Source organism: Kwoniella dendrophila, chromosome 3 (assembly GCF_036810415.1).
Source record: "Kwoniella dendrophila CBS 6074 chromosome 3, complete sequence".
Lineage (NCBI taxonomy): Eukaryota > Fungi > Basidiomycota > Tremellomycetes > Tremellales > Cryptococcaceae > Kwoniella > Kwoniella dendrophila.
In genome coordinates, this window is record NC_089478.1 from 1,755,574 (window position 1) to 1,776,410 (window position 20,837).

Below are 20,837 nucleotides of genomic sequence, written 5' to 3' on the forward strand. Positions count from 1 at the left end.
CTTGATACTGTAGATAGATAGGTAATGCATCACTGTGTAGATCAACTACAATAACGTCTTCATTCATTTGTATATAAGTATATATATCCTCTCTTCTCTTGAAGGCTACTAAAAGACAACTTTCTCATTATTCGTAGGTGCGTGTATTTAAAGGGTCGGGTTCATTTTGCCGTGTATATAATTGTGATTCGGTTTGGGTATAAATAAGTTGATTTCAGGTATCAAGTGTAAAATTACCAAAGGGTATCAAAATAAAGTGAAAAAAGATAAAACGAATTGGAAAAGGAAGAATGACAGGTAATACTATTTTGTCGGTCTTAAAAGCCATGACTATGCGCAAATATGATGTTTTGTGTTTAGTTTCGGCAAGTGTCGCACCAATTATCTACCTTGATTGAGTAAAGCCTTGGCTTTCTGTTCCATACTTTGACCATTCTCACCTTGAGCGCCACCAGATACAGTGGCAAGATCATCTCTAGCTTTTCTGCTGACACCATTTAGACCCAATGAAGGTGTAGGTGGCAGACTTTGACTGTTTGATGCGGTATTATCTTGTGTTGTACCATTATTATAAGCTTGACTAGCTTGATAAGCAGCTTGAGCATGATCATAATTTTCATTTCCACCAGCTGTTGCAGGTCTAGATCTAGAAGATTGTTGAGGTGAACCTAATAATGCTGAAATTGCCAACGAAGATCTTCTTTCTGCAGCAGGTGGTAACCAAGATGGATCCCTTGCACCACCTGCACCTCCCATTGGAATTGGACCTCCTTCCAAGGCCGCATTCAAATTTTGTGGTTGCTCATCACTTGGTCTAGGATGTTTCCTTAACTCAAAATCTCCACCTGCATCTTCCGCTCTGCGTTTCTTGGAGTCGTACCCGTATGATGAAGGTGGATATTGTATGTCTTGAGGACCAGATGCGTTATACTGGAAAGGAGATTCTGGCGGTTGCTGATTATAAGCTGGTGGATATCCGCCAGCAGTAGGTGGAGGTGGAGGTATGTTGCCATATTGCTGTTGAGGTGTCCAATTAGGTGGATAATTGTATACATCTTCACGAGGTGGATACGAGCCATGCGAAGATGTTGGCGGAGGAGGATATGCGTAACTATCTGCTGTACTAGGTGGATAGGCGCCAGCATCTTGAGGAGGATAAGCTGGGTGGGGCGGAGGAGGTGGAGAAGACCATTGTGCTTGAGGAACGTTTGAATACATAGGGGATTGCGGTGGTCCATGAGCGGTGGAAGGGGGTTCTGAATCGGCGTAATGGCTTGGAACAGGTAGATCTCGACCTTGAGATGACATTGGTCTATATGGATAAGGCAATTGACCCATTGAATCGGTGGACGATCCTGTACCTGGTGCTGTTGGCGGACGAGCAGATTGATCGTAATATGGCGGTTGTTGATAACCGTAACCAGCGGATGAAGCTGGACGACGGGATGGTCCTGCGTCATCTAGAAGAGGTGGACCTTCAGTTCCGTAAGGTGGATAGTCATAACCCGAAGTGCGTGGTCGAGCATGTTGAGGAGCGACATTCCACTGAGAATCAGGAGGATATTGGGCATATGGAGAATCGGGTGGTGGGGCTTGAGCGGCTGAATTTCCCGGTGATGTCTTTTGAGCTCGGTATTCTGCATGTCTAGGTCTTTCTACAGCGTTCTTAGGCACTTCTACCACTTCTCCACGTTTTCTCTGATCTCTGTTGGCTCGTTGGGATAACGCAGCGTGCACGGGGGCGAGCGATGAGAGCATTGCTTCGTTTAGTGCTGCTTGATCCGCGTGTACGGTAGCCGAATGTTGTCGCAAATTATCCAATCGAGAGAAGGCTTTACCACAATGACAAGGGAAAGGTCTTTCACCGGTGTGTTTTCTAACATAGAGTGGGGAATTAGTATACACTGAGGGGGATAACAACGTAGATTTAGAGTAAACTCACCTGACATGCCTGGCTAAATGTTCACTTCTTGTGAAAACCTTATCACAATCGCCATAACCTCTACATCTAAACATCTTTCCACCTGATACTCCTACAGGGACTATTGGAACCCCATCTGGGGTAAAATTTGCACTTGAAGGTCTGCCGTTACTGCTTGGTGGAGGAGAAGGGATATGTTGCTGTGAGGGAGGTTGAGATGAATCGGATTGGGGAGTTTGCGTTATACCATAATAACCTCCTGAAGGTGGTTGCTGAGGTGGATAAGCTTGACCAGTTAAAGGTGTTATGGGTTGCGGTGGATAACCGTGAGATGAACCTGGTGGAGGACCGATATCGTTTACATAGACAGGTTGAGATGGCGATTCGTGTGGAGCTGAAGTTTTGTATCCACCAGACGAATGAAGTCTTTGTTCGGGTGATGAGCTATGTTGACTTTGACCGCCAGCGGTAGGAGGCGGTGGTCCATGTGCTGATCCAGGTGCACGAGGATAATACCCTCCACCATACGATCTATCGTCTGGGTTGGCGAAACTCATGTTGTGATGATGAGGGTGAGAAGGAGCGTCGTAAGGTCGGTTAGAAGATGGAGGAAGGCTCAATGGAGCGGATGTCGTCAAAGACGCTGACATAGACAGTTGAACAGGTTGAGATTGACAAGAAAGGTTAAGCTATTATTGACTGACGAAATTGCTCTACTGATTAAGGTGTAGAAATTGGTAATGGCGCGTTCCTGTTTGATCATCATCCATAATCACAATCAGTATACTGCTTGATGCGTAACTGATGAAACAGTCTCGACATAGACGGGATGAATATCGTTCAGTAGGACATAGAGTGGGAATGACACACTAAGGATTAAAGCCGAGAAGGAAGTAAGGTAGACATGACCGGAAGAATCAACTCACGTCGTGAATCCGGCCGTGATCAGTATATCTATCCTTGTATTTCTTCCAGTTTCTATAAAGTCAAGAAACTGAGCATCGTGAATGCAAGTGTAAAGAAACAGAATAGTCAGCACGGTTACTTCTCGCATAACAAGGAGAAGATCTCACATAGGCTAGATAATGGTAAGATGCCTGATTGTCTTGATTTCGGTGCCTTGGACACGTATACCAGATTCCGATATCACTCTAGAAATATTGCAAGATTGTTTGTAAGTCTCTGTTTGCTATGTCCGAGTGGTGCGGCTGTTGCTAGATCTTATAGAAGGGAAAGATGAATTGCGGCACGAAGTGATAGTGAATGAGGGACAAGGTTCAGTATGGTTCAAGTGTAAGGATAGGACAGGAGATGAGATGTAGGTATGTATGTAGGTATGTGTGTATGTATACTATGATGTGATGATGGTAATGATGATGAAAGATGTATGTATAGGGAGAAGGATTAAAATGATGATGATAATGGATAAAAGTGAATGAAAAAGATAAATGTCATGTATATAGATATAGTTTAAACAAGGGGAAATTAGAAAAAAGGGGGGGACCTGACCGACCTGATTTTGATAATGTAGTTCACTGTAATAACTATATGGTAATACTTAGTACTCGGTACTTTTCTTTAACACTTTGAACCTGATCTAAAAATGACAAAGAAAAAAAACCAAATTTGTATAAAAAAAGGTGTTACTTTGAAATGTCGGGATAAAAGAAGTTGTAGGTATCAATTGTCAGGGTTTCAAGTGAGATACTAGTATGGTACTTTCTCTATAAGTGAGATGGGCAACAAGCTGAAAGCGTTTACGATAAAAGTCATGCGGAGAACTTGATCTGAAAATACATACTGTTGTCTGAAGAATAACGCAATTGCTCACCCTTCTTTTACCCCTTGTTTACGACGGGAAAATAACAAAATAACTCTTTTTTTTTGCTTTCCCTCTTGATACTCCTTGCCCATGTAGGATAGACGTTACGTGTTTTTCTTTGTTTTACGCCGCTCCTTGAATCTCCGAATCAAAAAACAACAAGATATTTAGGGTTATAGTTGAAGAAAATAACCAATGATAAATGGCCAGAATTATAACAAGATCAATTAAGGCATAACTTGAGAAAACTATCTGTTATCACGCCAAGGCACTTTATCAGAGAGTATAATTGTAATTCTATTTCATTTTTAATCGATCTCTCACGCTCTTGCTCTGTGTCTTTTACCCCTTTTTTAAGGCACTCAGGGACAATCTACAATACATATACAACCAAATCTCGCTTTATTTCCATGCGTTCAATCAGGGCTATCACGGTCAACTTTGGAACATCAACAACAAACATACAAAACGGTTAATTTAGTTCGCTCATGCATGCATTGATTGTTTGATTGTTATCCAGACAACTGTGGTCGATATCAGATACCCCTTTTCACAACGCTATACACTACCTTATCTGCATGTCGAGAGATACCCTCCTTTGCGAGATTGTTTATTTCGTTCTAGTGAAATTCGAGAATATCAAGGGAGGCTTGTGCTTAAATTGATTAACGATCATTCTCATCCTTCAACGTTTGGACACCAGCGGGAGTACTAATTTTGCTTCTTCCATCCTCGTTCTGATTGTTGAAACTGAAGTCTAGACAAACACAAAGTATAATGGTCAGTGGCGTATGGTTGAGAATGCACTAGCGTCGTTTCATCTTGACAGGATGAGGGGTTTCAAGTACGGTTTGACCTGCCTCTCACTGAACATATGGGATATATCATTTTTAGGATGATCAAACCGAATAAAATCTCCATGAAACCACCATATATACCAAATGGCTGGTGCGGCGTCGTTACAAAACTCTTTGGACACGGGATGCGTTTCAAAATGAACATGAAAAGTACAAGAAATGCATAAGATAGATATCGATATAAACATTACACATTAGATGGTATGATATCTCTTTCATACAACATGAAACGCACTTTGAAGGCGTTTGATGATCCCAAATCTCCGTCTCCAACATTAGCATTCGTCATCTGCAACATCGTCATTATCGTCATTCAAATTTCGATATCTCCATATGTTCGTATCTTGAAACGTCAATCGGCTTGGTCAGCTGCTTCATCTTGCTCGAGTTGAGGGCTTGTCCGATACTTCATCTTCATTCTTAAATTGTTTGACCAGCCATCCGGGATCATCGTCTGGTGACATTGAAATGTGTTCCTGCTACAGGCCTGGACCCGGGCAGCTGAAAAGCTCCTTATACGGATGAACGACATTTCATGGCTTTCTGGATTTCGTGCATGGACAGGTTACATAGATTAAAGCCGGGAATGGTCGGCGCAAATCAGTTTCCACAGTGCGAGGGCGACCAAAGCAGTTCTCGCTTAGCAACTACCCTTCTTCTAAAAGCTGGATTCACCTTTGTATTGCAGTACGATCACTATATGACTGAGGACTTGAGGTTCAGGTAACATCTATGACAAAGCCGTAGTGTTAATCTAGGTTGACCGGTTCGCATGAATGCTAAATTATCGTCTCGTCTGGAAAAGCTGAAATAATGCTACGAGCTTGGCTTGCAATCTAAGACAAAACACTCAACTACCGCACAACTAACCTCGGGTTCTCGGTATCCTATTTAGTCGTTTCTCATAATAGCTAGTTCAGCCTTAGACTACCAGATGCGCAGCTGGTCTATTGTCAGTGGAAAGATAAGCGGTGTCTACCGTTGATTCCAGATTTACTTAACAGCCAAATAAAAGTACATGTAACTGCGGAAACGCTTAACCCCAATCGAATTAGACTTATTTTACTTTTGCTAATGTAGATAGATATCCTGTTCTAGTCGATCATCCAAAAAAACATTTTGTCTAGAATTCACATAGATGAGTTTCTGGGATATAAGCGTGTTGTCTTAAATTTGGGTTATGTACCGAACGCAGTCAAAGGTCATGTAGTACTGTTTGCTTTACCCAATAGCCTCGAACTACAGGAGAAAGCTGTCATTTTGTAGGTGTCGGATTAGCTATCGTTAGCGTGGTTTTAAGTTGGTCTCCGTTCAGGTTTAGGCAAAAACAATCCTGACGAAGAGGTAAAATAAGGCACAATCCGGAATTTCCGAGGGAAATATGAAGATCTCTCTCGTTACAAATGCTGCAGGTAACATAAGCGACATCTTTTAGGTCTTCTCACCTCAGATCTATGATGCCGATGCGATGATTCATACCGGTTACTACACAATTGGAATAACCATCAAACGGTTAGAAACGATGAGAGGGAAAGGCTTAATTGTAAATGGGAAGAATCTAGACTTTCCTGTGCAGTAGTTCCCCTTGTTGACGGTTGGCTACTAGGAAATTAATGTATAAACAAGTTTTTCGAGCACGTAATATTGATAAAAAGTATATCTAAACAAAGTTGTCACCACGAAAACTTTTGGTTGACGTGCGCTTATATAGAAATGGAGAATATTCATCAGCCACAAAAGGTACAAGACAGCAATCAAATGATGATTATGTTGAGCAAAAAAAGCAAGTGGGAAAATAGATCTCCGAGATTCTTGAGAACTAACAACAATGCAAATGGCAGCTCTTGACGCTCACACATGGTATTTCTGGTACAGTATGTGGCACTTCCAAACGCCTTTATGGCGTAGAACACGGGTGGATGTTTCATGCATACATATCTGAGGTCTTTTTCAATTAAGGTCCAAATTGTGGATGTAACGGTAAAACAAGGTACGATGGTACATACCTTCTTTTTCAGAATATACCGAAGTCGAGAATTTGGAGGACAGATTAAGGTATGCTTCCGGCGTTGAAACGAATCAGTATCGCAAGGATAAGTCATGTTAGGCTGAATTGAACGTAAGATTCGCGACAAAGAGGAAAATGTTTCATGAGGTGCACCACATTCCATGCATATATCTCTGTGGCTGTGAAGGTATTCGTCCTTACATGTATATACAATCCCCTATGTGTTGTGAATCACTTTCGTCTTGATAAATACTCGATTCAGCAGAATATGGAGGCTTTTCTGCTATCGATCGAATTTGGTTTTCCACCTCTTCCGTAGAGGATGTGTCCATTTGTGAAGGATGTGTGTCAGATGCAACGGAAGAAAGTTGCGATGACATATCTGAGGTCATCATTCGCATCAAGCTTTGATCTCCTTCCCACCAGTTCTCAGACCAACCGTGCTGCTTAATTAGGTCAAAAGGTAAAGGGCTTTCCAGAGCAAGGTCAATGTAACCATTGGAATGTGATTGATCTACCGGACTATGATGATTCATGTCTGCAGACGAAACCAAGGAGAGAGGTCGTACCGTAGAGTTTTGATTAGGATAGTCAGGCGATACTCTTTGGGAAATGCTGTGGTCTGCTCCAGCTCCTCTACCTTTTACACTTGCTTGTTGATCGTTCATAGCGCCCGTTTCGGAATGAATATCAGATCTTTTACGTCTAGTATTTGTCTGGATACTGTAAATACAGGTATGACCCTGCTTGTCACAATAGAAACAGCTATAAAATTTTGTAAAAAAGGTAGAGTATCAGATCGTACAGTAAGGTTATGATTTTTCCCATGAATCTCACCGAACATTCTTTGATTAAGATAAGAGGTACGCTTACCTTTCTTTACTTGCATCTGTCTTAAAACATTTCCGCTTGTAATCTCTACAGGATTCACAAGCCATTTTCCTACGTCCTGTAACAGTGTTTCGCGAAATTATAGAATTCTGTCTTGATGATTGAGACATCTTTGTATGGAATGAATTGTCAGTGGCGCAGGGTGGTAGTGTAACAACGCTGAACTGTAACCGGCCAATTCAGGTGGAACCCAGACACACTGGTACTCACATTAACCACTAAGGCAAAAGGTAGCAATTACTAGAAGCTCGACAACTGCTTCTAGAACCGGTTATATAGGCTTGTCGACAAGTTTGGTGCCGACTTCCGGTTCACAACCGTGACAGGTAGGTGGATAAGGTAGCTTAACGATTAGGCAACAAGTTTCTTTTTTTTCCAAAATTTATAATGGTTGAATAAGGATGGAGCAAATGAGTCAATACTTATAGATCGCAAATCTTACCATCCAATAACAAGTCGATCTACTTTTGTTGAGGTCTTCTTTCAACACACTGTACTTTCTGCAGATTTTTGAAGTTCAGACAATCACCCTACTTTTGTCTTCGCTAGTGGTCGGTCTCATGTCATGAAAGGTGGATTACAGTAGAAAATCCTTTGTCCACGCCTTGACTCACCTTTGAATATCTAGCTCAGCTTGCAAATAGCACGCATGTACATCAACGGGCTAAACGCCAGATCAGTCGACACCACACGTTCTGAAAGCCTTCCTCAGTGACATTCCGTGCTTCTCGCTTTGAACGGTAACATGTCAAATCTGCAAGAGGAGGCTGATAAAAGAGGTGCTTCGTACTCACAGATCCTCAATGATCATATTTGTACTTTGAAGCTGTCGAGTATAATGAACTGGAGCTAGTCAGTCCAGTATAAGCTAACGATTCAATTACAGTAATGACAAATGTCCGATTTTCTGGATTTGAAATCTTTTTAGCATAGAAAGGACCGTCGATATCCGCATTGACTCTTGGTCTTCGCCAATCGTCATTGTGGTGATTAACCGAACTCCTTCAACTGACGACAGAGCTGGTTATCAAAAAGACTCGGTCATACTATAGAGGGAATGACGAATGCTTAGTGAGTTACCTTAAGCGATTATGTTGCAGAATACTAGAAAGGAAGTACAAAAGACCTGCGACAAGCCCCACTTTTCGAAAATTCATATGGTGAGAATTTGCCATTTCGATTGGGATTCCGGGCATTACTTCGAAATGGAGGAGCTTGTTAGCAGTCCACCTTCACTACCGGATGATATTATGGGAAATTCTTGCTTGGTTTGTTGTATATAGGATGAAAGGATAGTCCAAAAGTTCAACAAGGGAGCTGTGTTATCTGTGGATATTCACTTTGGAGCCGTAGTGCAGTAAATGGTCCTGCTGTGAGAAAATGAAGGTACGAGAAGTTTGGGTTGTTGTCATTGATTACAAACCTCGATGAAGGTCTCAGATGATCAGCTACACTTCGACGCACGACAAAATGAGGCAGGCAGTCAAGGTATGTGTCCTTCTCTTTGTTGCTTTTCTCAAAAATTATATATAGACTGTACTGTCTGTGTAGCTAGACTTTCTTGGTAAGTAGACAACATATGAGTTATGACGTGGCAATCGCAGTAACGACCTCCAGTGCTATAAGGTATCTGGTAGTTAGGGAGGCATTTCGCATGTAGCGGTGTATGCATAACTTATCACTAAGTACTGAGGTAAAGTCATGCTGAGCTTTGGAGACTCTGCATCTATCCAGATGTTCAAGGTTCGTCGCTGCCACTTTTCAAACTGTCCAATAATTCCTTAAATTCAGCATCCGACATACCAAACGCTCTGGCGGCGGTGGCTTGAGAGGGTTGTGAATTATCAACCGACATCAGAGCTCTGGCTCGTTCATTGAACTCAGCTTCGGAAAGCTTGCTATCCCCGGAAAGACCCCTATATCGGCCATTGGACTGGTGAGCTTATCTGCTACACAGTATTCAAAGTAGTATGAAAGGTTGATGCGGTGCTTACTTTTCGACACTATCCACCATTACTTCTCTGTACCAATTAAGCCGCATTGCCTTTTCATTCTCCAGCGCGTTGTTTGATTGAGAGCTTTCGATCTGACAAGTGTTACTGGAGCTCGCTTGCTCCGCCGATTCGTTATTTCTGTCCAATATGGAAGTACGTGGTCAACAGTCTGATTCGTCATACGTAGCCACTGTTATGTCTGTAATGGCCAGGGAATCAAAGCGGATATACAGTACATGGAAACACTAACTTAGCTGCAGCTCTTCTCCGAGCTGCGGCGGCAGTACGTTTTCTTCTGATGGTGTCGTTCTGATCTGTGTTGGTAACGCAACTTGTATTTTTTCCCGCCTTCAAACATGGCTCACAGGAACTATTCAATTATCGAGAAATATTGGTTAGCTGTCGAGGCAGTCTAAGTTGACCCGCTCAAGTCATTCATCATAGCGAATGTGTCATAATTTACCCAAAAGACCGCGACAAGTCGGTAGATTCGCATGTCACGCCAGTGTTTAAGCAACGAGTGCATTTGTCCTTTACATTCTGCCCGCCTCTTGCTGTCCCTGAGGAATTAGTTGATCCGTCGAAGAAGGTGTTCATTGTTGACTATGGTGTATGGCAGGGAGTCAGATTGTACGTCTCGTCAGTCTCTTTGGGCTCTGGGAAAAGATACAGGAGATCAAATGAGTTGGGGGACGGGGGTGGGCTTCCAGTATTTCTGACTGTCAACTCATCAACTTACAGTATTAAAGTCAAAAGTGGCAAAAGGCGCGTACTGTATAAAAGTGGGAATTGTGTTTGGACAAGCTGCAAATACCTATCGAAATTGCTGCTATTTATATGTTGCGAGTCACCTGCAGAATAATGTTCTGATGGAGTTGATCCACAAGGCGATAGAATACTGTAGCATATCCGTTTGGATTTTGTTCAGCAGATTTTGTTGTTCTGGCGGAATATCAAATTCTGCGTTCCAATCCTTCTCTACTTTCAAGGGTGGTTACCGCCACTCTTCCATTCACTTTCCGTCAGCCAACTTGACACCCAGCCGAAATTCTCAGATTTTTCCCACGCTGCTCGGTCTTCATGACGGTCTCGATGTATGTTTCTACCGCTCTGTACAGCTCCTCCTTTCAATCTTTGGCTAAGCTGGGAGTTGATATCTCGCAAAGAATCCCTGGGAAAATGCGGAAAATGTATGCTGTAAGTCGAAACATCTACAAACAATATCATCAAAGGTTCGGATTGAAGACCAGATATCACGCCATTTGCTACTCGTACTCAATAATCCCCGATTTGAAAATACTTATTCCCGTTCTTATCTTATACGTCGGAATACTTTCATACTCAGATTGTTTTCGATCACCATATACGCGAACCGCCTCGACGGGGATGAGGACCCAGTTTGGTGATAAGGATTCAAGCCTGGATACTCAAGAAATGTACGATTTACGAGTGCAAGCAGAAAAGAGAAATGGGATCACTAATGATCTCAAAATTCAAATCATGCTTAGGCCGAATTGCCACCGTACATGAAGGTGCATGTCTGCGGTAGAACTCAACACCAAAGAACCATCACACTGTATAGCTTAAACTATATTTAGGACTTTCTTTACGTTATGGGATGGGATAACTGCCTTAAGTATCCCTAATTAAACTGCTGATTAAGCTGCCAAATTCGGCATCTGACATCCTGAGAAGACTTCGATTGGCACTTTCAATTGCACTATCAGATAATCCTCCTTGTGTATCGTCACTCAACAGGTATCTAACGCCCTCCATGGACTCGGCATCACTACCAAGTCACATGTTGCTGTATGTCAGTGATAGCAAATTCCCTCAAAAAGTCAACGCTATGGGCAAAGGACTTACAGGTTGGATAGCTCAGACATCATTTTTTCATGATGATCTTCTAGCTCTCTTGTGATATGATCTGTTCGCTTTTGTCTTTCTCTTAACGCCTTTATGTACGCATTACGACCAGATTTCCATGTGAGATTTTTCTTCTCATTTATAAAGCAAGACTTGCCGGAGATGGCTTGGCAACTTGTACAAGTGCTGGAATTGGATCATTTAGCACACCTCACCTTGCAATAGGCTGACTGTAATGTGTAGAGAGTAGAGGGTTTGGAAGTACTGTAGGTGTAGTCGAAAATCCACTTACCTTGAATCTGTTGGAGATGGTCGGCAAGTAGCTTTGCTCAACAAACAGGGAGTACATCGCTTGTTACCGTTGCTGTCGGACGTTTGGTAATCCCTGTAAGGTATATCGCGGTCCATTGTAAAAAAAAGCTAGAAAACAATCTCAGCGAAAGGTATATATATAAAAATGGAGAAGTTTTGTCATCATATCATGGTATAGTAACTTACCGTATTTGTAAGCTGTTTATTCTGGGTGGCTGAAGTTTATGTATGATGTAAATGTTGTGATTTTCTCGATATCGAACACCTTCCAGTCAAGCTCTATATATACCTTTTCTGGACCTATCAGTATGGGTATGTGTAGTGTATATCAGTAGTATTTTGAACTCAGAATTGTCGTCATCGAAGTACATAGCTGAGCCCGTCGTGAGATTCTGTGCTTCTTCGGTCCGATTATTGGGGATATGCACACTTTACACTTCTTCCTTGATATCTCAGAGACAAAGCCTGAGTGAGAAAGGGGAATATACCAAGGAGAAGTTCTCACGGCTCCTTTGCATACGAGAGTACTTTCAAACTCATCATCTTCTTTCTATCTTCTAACGACTCGACTCAACTTCGTATCTGCCACTGACGTGATTGATATTCACACAACCGCCACGTTGCGCGTAGAATGGATCCATTAATATTATATTATTCAGTCGACGCGAAGCAAGTTCAACCGCTGTAATGTCGGTCCAAATATCCTTTCATCTTATGATCTCTGTCTAAAATACCTTATTGCTCTTCTACGAGAAGGAAGGCAAAGGAATGACAAAAATGCCTCAAGATGCTGGGCTAATTGGCTCATATGTTTCATTGGGTTTACAAGCTTTAATACCTATTGCATTAGGATCGTTCAAATCGCTTAAAGTGAGTTCTAATATTGATTTTAACAATCTCCAATTTGGCTAATTAAATTATTTTACTTGTACTTTGAACTTGATAATGATCTAGACACCAGAAGCTACAATACGAAAACGTAAATTAGCACGTAAAGGACAGCTGTTGGATGGTCAAGAGGATTCCGATGATGAAGGTGAAGAAGAGATAATAGAAGAAACTTTAACTTGGGCAGACTCATTATTGTTCCCTGTATTTGGATCAGTAGCTTTACTAGGTTTATTCTTAATTATAAAATATGTAGGGAAAGAATGGATAAATACAATCTTGGGAGTTTATTGTGAGTTACTGGATCAATTTTGAGATTTTCTAAGAAGTAATCACTGATTAGATACAATGATCCCGCTTTAGTCACTGGAGCAGGAATGTTCGCTATACACTCTGTAAGTTCGTTTGATACCAGGTAACTCTGAGGGCCGTTTCATACGACAGACCTGACTTCTGAATACTTAACCTTATAGACCTTTTCTTCAATTACTGCATGGACATTGAGAGCTTTCGGTCACAAATCAATAACGTACCATATTCGAATTTCAGCAGGTATCCGACGTGAGTTTCGACAACAAGTTTGTTCATCCATATAACATAATGATATGCTAACATTTTATGCGTCAATGTTATAGAGGTCTTTCATCTTCCAACAACACTACCTTCAATGATCCTAGTCCCAATTGCAATTGCTTTACCACTGCTATATATTCCATTAGGTAGACCATATATCTTATCTAATATCTTGGCATTGAGTTTATCAACAGCAACTTTAGGTTTACTCAAACTTGATTCCTTCTTGACTGCTTTCTTGTTGTTAGGTGTTTTATTGGTATATGATATTTTCTGGGTGAGTGAATCACTTTTCTCTCATACTTGGAGGATCGGACCAACATGAACTAATAATATATAATGCGTGATAAATAGGTATTCGCTACACCTGTAATGGTAACAGTAGCCAGATCAATTGATGCACCAATAAAAATCTTATCACCTAAATCATCACCTTTTGCTTTAAATGGAAAACCATTAGAATTTACAATGTTAGGTTTAGGTGATATTGTTATTCCAGGTTTAGTCATTGCTTTATGTTTAAGATTTGATTTAGCCAATTATGTTAAATCTCATCCTAATCAAGAAATAACAACAAAAAGTAAATTTTCAAAACCATATTTCATAACTGGTTTATTAAGTTATATAATCGGTTTAACAATTACAATTTTAGTTATGCATACCTTTAAAGCTGCTCAACCTGCTTTATTATATCTTTCACCAACTTGTTGTAAGTTTAAAATTTGAATTGAAAAAAAAAAAAAAATCCATAAATCCTTCCACAAAAATATTAATTAATTAATCAAAGCTAATTTTCTATTTATATCGTATATCATATATAGCTTTAGGTCCTATATTATTAGCTTCAATAAGAGGTGAATTAAAAGAACTTTGGAGTTGGTCAGATGCTCCTTCAACAGAAGAAAAAGAAAAAAAGATATTAGATGAAACTATTGAAGCTCCTTCTGAAGCCGCTATGAAAGCTAGAGCTGAAGCTAAAGCATTAGTTGCTCAATCTGAGAATGAGGATGGAAACTCAGAAGAAACTAAAATTAATGGAACATCAACACTGATTGAAGATGATGATGATAGTTGGATGAATAGTGGTGTTGTTACTCCTGATGATCAAGGTAAAGCAAGAAAACGTAAAGGTGGAAAGAAGAAGTAAGAATGGAATTTGATATAAATTTAAACAATTCTCCTGATTGTAGCATCTAGCATAAGATCAAAACAATAAGGGAATCAATGCATGGTATTATCGATACTGAAAGTAAGGAAATTGTACACAGTATACAGATGAGGCAAAAACAAGGAAGAGGCTCCTAGCCAGAAACAAGAACAGCCCTTTTGGGATTTTTTTATCGTCGTAAACTTCGTCTGTATTTAATGAAAGCAGTCAAATTCTCATAAACTTCTTCACCTTGAGTTCTAAGTTGTCTGTCTTTTCTTTTATCGATCTTTTTGATCTGAAAAGAAGAGAGGCAAAGTCAGATTAGCGCAGCCACCACTAATTTCCGGAATTATCAGATTGTTTAGACTTACCTCAACTCTGACTTTAGCTACATTTCCACTCAATTGTTCTAAGAAACCACCTTGCACAAAGACCGGTTGATCATATGGTTTGGTCTCGTCGGAATAGATATCGATAATGGCATTTAAGATTGCAATTAGTATCTCAGGAGATGGATTTGTGGAAGTAAGTTGTTGTAATAACCATGTACCGATGATCTGAAGTACGAAAATGATTCCAATCATCGATAAGCATGTCATCCCGGGACGAATATTGGGGTAAATCACCGCCTGAGAATATGACTCACCTTGTTCTGCTCCTCAGAAACATTTTCTCTAGTGGCTAATGAAGCAAGAGCCTCGATAACTCTAACTTTAGCTACATCTGATTTCAGGACGGAAGTTGAATCAATTAGAGTTTGAATATGATCATTCTCTATATCCAATTGTTCTGGAGCAATTTTCGATGTACCCCAAATACAACCTAAAGCCATTTCCAAAACTTCGACACGCATTTCTTGACCTTTCATTTTCAATGCATCAGGTTCAGATCCAATTGTTGTTAAAATTTCAAACATTTTTGACCAGATTTGTTGAACAGGTACAGTACCAGATATTTGTGATGCCGCACTAGCGTTAGATGGTAAAGATACTGCTGTAGTTAATAAAAGGTTATTCAAAGCTTCTAAAGCTCTGATGTGAAGTACTGATAAAACTGATGTTGTTGGTGGATGTAATGAAGGTTGGTCGTTTGATGGCGGGAATGATAATGTAGTTAATTGTGAAAGTGCTGTAAGTCTGATAGGCAATTGTAAAGTTGAAAGTAAATGTGATAATGTTGCGCCTGGATTGACTTTAGGTGATTGCTGGAAGGATTCCTCTCCAATCTCTAATCCTGGTTCTCTGCCCATTTCTATCAAATCCTCATCTGCTAAAAGCTCTTCCATATCTTCATCTTCGTCTAATTTAGCCAAAAAAAAGTCAGTCATGAAGTCTGATAGACAGATATGTATATAGAATGCTCACCCTCTTCCTCTGCAAAGGCCTCAGCGGTATTGACCATTGGTTCCTCTTCTTCTTCCAGCCCAGCACAGATATTCGTCAATACTTCTGATGCTATAGCTACTGTGGTAAGATTCCGTTCTATTCGTTCTAATGATACTTCAGCAGAAGATTTGTGATCTGTCTTCATATCTTTGTTGAGATTTGGTACACCTTCTTTCGGCTGAATAATTAACATAATTAGCTCCGCGAGAGTAGCCGTGTTACGATGAGTTACTTACTACCTGTTGTACAAGTTCTAATACCCTATTTACAATATTCGTCAAGTTCACATCTAACAATCCATTCACCAAAGGCAAAATAGTTCCACTTGTTAATCCTGCGACATTGACTCTTTCGTCTGTTCTGGAACCGACCAAAACACAATTTCGAATAACACCTGCCAAAGAGAAGTTTAGTTGTATATCAATCGTCGCTTACGGTGACAGCTAAAATTCCCAACGTACCTGAGATCAAAACTCTTCTCAACAAAGCTCGACCATCCGGTAAATCATTTTGAGCGTCGCCGTTAACTTGTTTATCTTTGCCTTTACCTTTTCGAGCTATAGCATTTTGGCTACTTTCTATGGGTGCATGGTCTTGTTCAATCACACTAATGATAGTTTCTAACGCATTAGGGTATTGTACTATAGCTTTTCTGAATGGTGGATTATCTTGTGTAAGGGAGTATAATGCTTGGGCTATGACATTCGAAAGATCCGGGCGTCAACATATTTCCAAATTGTGATGAACTATGCATAAAGAACACTTACAGGCTGCAAGTGAAACACCAAGTCCTAAATTTTCTCTTCCTGCTAATACTTTTATCAACAATCCTTCACATCCTAAGGCATTTACAGCTGAAAGTGTTTTAGGATTAGCTTCAGCTAAACTCCATAATAAAGATATAACATTTTCAGCTAATGATAAAAGATGTTTTCGATTTTGGTAATGTTCATTCGAAAGTTTGACGGCTTGAGTAGCAGTTGATAATGAATCTATCGTACTTGATATCTAAAACATATCATGTAAGCTATAAGTCTTATTGAAATATGATATCGAAAGTTTACCTTTTCTATAAGAACAGTAAGATGCGACATAATACCCTTGTTGGCCATTTCACCACAAAGCTCATGTCCACCGTCAATAGCCAAATTCCTGTAAAAGACCAATAAGTTGACGGACATGCATGAATAGACACCAACAACTCCACTCACCTCAAAGCTCCAGAAGCCTCTACTAACACTTCATCTACACTATCCGAAAGTCTTTCTATCAATTCACCAACAACGTTTCTACCTTGGAACAGACGTCTAGTTGCAGCATCGTTCTGTATGAGGTTGCATATCGCTGCACAAGCCCAAGTTCTATCTGCGTATTCTGGTGATTTCAACTAATTAATAAAGAAGAATGTCAGCGCAAAGCCTTGGTCAATCGGATGATTATAGAGTCACAACTTACTTTGTTCAGAATAGGTAACATTTGCTTCTCCTTGGCTGGATCAGCTTTACCTTCACCTTTTCCACTACCTAAATGAGCATCAGGTACTCTTAATGGGTTATGTCTCCTTCCTTGAGTCTTTTTCTTATATTGTGATTTACCCATCTTGGCTAAGCTTGAAATTGATGATTGTTTTCGAGAAAGTAAAAGATATACAGAAATAGAAGAAGAAAAATCAAAATTATTTTCGTCTATCACGTCTCATTCAACATTTTGCTAGTACCTCCACTTTGCATCGTTTTACGCTACCACATGGAATCCACTCGTTGGAGGAAATTTGATCCCGTCTAGCAGCTCCCTTGGCATAGGATGCCATACATGCTGACGTAATATGATTTGTTACTGAATCCGGTTATGACAGTCCTTCGGGCATGACCCCATTTTTCAAAGTAGCGCGTAGGTGAGTACTAAGATTAAAGATTATCTTACGCCGAGAAGGGTAATCTTAAGTGTGGTATGATGGTATTAATAAGAATATTGTTAAATCAACGGTTACTCGTAGTGACGTTTCCTAGGGACTTGAAATTTTCAAGTAAGAGTAAGAACATCATCGTTCAAATCACTGACTGATTTTAGCTGTGCATTATCAAGTGTCAAGTTGTATATATTATATCTCTTGTGGTTGTATCACTGTATCACTACTGACTCTATACTTGAATCATCCAACCATCAAATATCGAATATTAAAGGGGGTGAATCAGGAGTTCAAGGTGAGTTACGATTACAACAATCATATCCCTTACTTCCGCGATATAAAGGTCTTCTTCATTAACACAAAATTCCAAAATATTGCCTCGTTTTTTGATGACGTAGGTTCAATCTAACATATATTCCCACAATTTGATCAACGATAATCTTCATCTTCTCGTCTGTCATCAATATACACAAGGCTTTATGGAGAAAACATTCAAGTGATATACATACAAGTAACATCGTTACCATTTGGCTTACCAATCTACCCTAATACCCATTTTCGAGGAAAACCTATACACCTACCTTACCTTTGATCTGTCACATTCAACTTTGAGGTATCCAATTATCAACAATAACCTTTAGTTCCAGAACATCGTAGCGATAATACACATGGACTCATATCATCAACAAATATAGCATTGAAGATATATAAAAATGACATTATTGGCTAAACCTTCAAGGTCGTATGCCAATGTGGACCATAACCCAGATGGGTTGAGCGGAGTTGGAAATACACCTTATGGATCATCTTCAACGTCAACAACGAGAAAATTATTGAAGAAAGATACTAGTAAAGTAGAAGGTGGATTTAAAACTTATCGACCTCGTGAGTAATCAATCCAACCATTTTTCCCAAGTTAAGATCACATTTTTTGTGAGCACTGTATGACTGATTTCGCATTTATACCAATTTCTAGCTCTGACCGAGACTCATCTGCGTAGACCATTAGGCTATGATCCACATCCAGAATCACACTTTGCACCCTTGCCGCCTGCATTTCACCTATCAAGTAAACACAAAAAAGATGCGGCATTGGCTGGACAAAGAGCAGAATTAGAACATATTTTACAACCTGAGTATAAATCAACGTATAATTATGATATGGATGGAGGTGATTCTTCAAGTATAGCAGGACCGAGTAGACATGGTGGATCATCACGTACAGCAGGTGGACTGAATTTAGGTTTATCAGATCGAAAAGGTAAATCAGCCATCGGGGGAAGTTCTCTAAGACCCTCAACTTCAATATCGAGTTTTCATAATCATCAATCCTCCTCGAATTCGAATGGTCTAATTTCGAATGGAAATGGAGAAAGAGGAGTTGGAGGTAGGAAATCGGGTGGATTAGGTGGTGGCGTATATATAGATTCAAATGGTAAATTACATGACACGGAATTCGATCCATTTGGACATATTTCAGAAATGTCGAGAGCAAAATCAAGAAGAAGAAGTGCTTTTGGATCAGATAGAAGAAAAAAAGATGGAGATAATTCTTCTTCATCTTCAGATTCGGGCAGCGAAGTAGGTGGAGGAGGAGGTGGAGTAGATCAGAACAATGGTTATTTACCTAGAAGAAGTACAGATACAGGTAGATTAGAAAGGGAAGAAGAAGAGATCAAGAAAAGATTGGAAATGGAAAGAAAAAGATTAGATGATGTTTCAGGTTATGCTGCTGCAAGAAGAAGATCAATGATGTCTGAAAGATCAGGTAGACCTTCAACGCCTTCAATAAGATCAAGTGAAGATGGTGGTGGTATTAACGGTTATGGAAATGGTGCTCCATCAACGTACAGTGCACCAAGTTTAGCTCCAACTGCATTAACAGGTAGATCAAAATCACAACTTGGTTATAATAATAATCATAACAGCCAATATATTCCTTCACCTTTATCACCTACATTCAGTAATAATACACCTTCAGTTTATTCTTCAGTTCAATCAAGATCAGTACATACTACACCTCAAACAGTAACTACAGAAGGTAAAGTACAAGGTACACCACCTGAAAAAACCACTGAATCTACTGCTGCGCCAAACAAACGTAAAGAAACAAAATCAAAAGTTGAATTTACGAAAGATGGTTCAACGAAAATAACTGGATTTGATGCACCAATTTCACCTGTACCACCTTATACACCTACAATGCCAAACGACAATAGTAGCCTCTTAGCACCAAATCCATCATCTACATCAAATGGTGGAAGATCAAGTCCTGCACCTGGTGGTGGTGGTGGTGGTAGAGGTAGTTTTGATATTTCTTCAACAACAACAAGAGAGAGACCACCTAAACCAATTGAAAGACCAAGAGAAGAATTGTTCCCTGAAACACCTGCACAAATCAAGAGACGTGAAGAACGTGAAAAACGAATAGGTCAAACATCTTCAGCCACTGCAAGGTTGAATAGATCTAACCATCATCACAATAATGGATTAGCGGTAGACACAATTATAGCAGGTACATCAACAAAAGGGAAATCAAGGATTTTACCTGAAATTGAAATTGTTGAAGATGATGATCCAAGAATCATATTCCCATTAGAAGGTAAATCAACTAAAATTCAATCAACACATGATCATGTTATCAGAGGAGGACCATTTTCACATGCTTTACATGCTCAAGGTTATGTTAATTATAGAGGATCACCTAGTGGATCTAAAGCAGGTTCTGATGCAGGAGGCGATTATAATGGTTATGCTAATAATTATGGTAGAAGAGGAAGTTCATCAAAACAATCTATAGGAGGTGGAAGTGGTAATAAACCACCATCAACTTTGATTGATCAAGAAGATTCAGGTGGTTATTTACCTTCAAGATGGGCATCAGGTGACAAATCTTTAAGAACAACTGAAACTGAAATTCAAAAATATAGACCAATGGAATGGAAATCTGGTGGTGGAAATGAAATCATAACTACTAAAAATGATGAATGGCAGTGAGTAAAAAAAGTCTTCTCTCCTACATTTTCTACTTTTGGTTTAATACCAGGGGAGGGTGTATGCATAAAATACTGATATTCATTCTGTCTACTTAATTAGTCCAACAACAAAAGATCAATTTAAAAGAAACATGAAAGATATAGCAACAAGTGCAAGATTTAGTTTATTCAGAGCAAAGAAAAAGGTTTTAAGAAAAGCTGAAATGTAGTTGTTAATCACAGTATATGGTTTGTTTCTGGATTTTGTGTGTCGGAGAAAAAGGTG

The 20,837-nt window shown here is 39.8% G+C and overlaps 4 protein-coding genes across 4 annotated transcripts; 2 read left to right on the forward strand and 2 right to left on the reverse strand.

The window, feature by feature from the left end:
- Positions 1-381: 381 nt before the first annotated feature.
- On the reverse strand, positions 382-2,478 carry L201_002941 (uncharacterized protein; the record flags this gene model as incomplete). Its single annotated transcript, XM_066218704.1, has 2 exons — positions 382-1,876; positions 1,943-2,478. 2 exons carry the CDS (start codon positions 2,476-2,478, stop codon positions 382-384), a joined length of 2,031 nt encoding a protein of 676 aa, XP_066074801.1.
- Positions 2,479-12,448: 9,970 nt separating this feature from the next.
- On the forward strand, positions 12,449-14,279 carry L201_002942 (uncharacterized protein; the record flags this gene model as incomplete). The annotated part of the gene is made up of 7 exons (XM_066218705.1): positions 12,449-12,541; positions 12,626-12,851; positions 12,923-12,954; positions 13,033-13,120; positions 13,195-13,409; positions 13,487-13,841; positions 13,954-14,279. The coding sequence occupies 7 exons, from the start codon at positions 12,449-12,451 to the stop codon at positions 14,277-14,279; spliced, it is 1,335 nt and encodes a 444-aa protein (XP_066074802.1).
- Positions 14,280-14,469: 190 nt separating this feature from the next.
- On the reverse strand, positions 14,470-17,266 carry L201_002943 (uncharacterized protein; the record flags this gene model as incomplete). Its single annotated transcript, XM_066218706.1, has 10 exons — positions 14,470-14,577; positions 14,654-14,839; positions 14,929-15,581; positions 15,647-15,845; positions 15,904-16,061; positions 16,129-16,362; positions 16,435-16,675; positions 16,732-16,819; positions 16,879-17,054; positions 17,123-17,266. The coding sequence occupies 10 exons, from the start codon at positions 17,264-17,266 to the stop codon at positions 14,470-14,472; spliced, it is 2,187 nt and encodes a 728-aa protein (XP_066074803.1).
- A 1,023-nt stretch (positions 17,267-18,289) lies between these two features.
- L201_002944 (uncharacterized protein) lies at positions 18,290-20,781 on the forward strand (the record flags this gene model as incomplete). The annotated part of the gene is made up of 3 exons (XM_066218707.1): positions 18,290-18,461; positions 18,553-20,569; positions 20,673-20,781. 3 exons carry the CDS (start codon positions 18,290-18,292, stop codon positions 20,779-20,781), a joined length of 2,298 nt encoding a protein of 765 aa, XP_066074804.1.
- Positions 20,782-20,837: the final 56 nt, after the last annotated feature.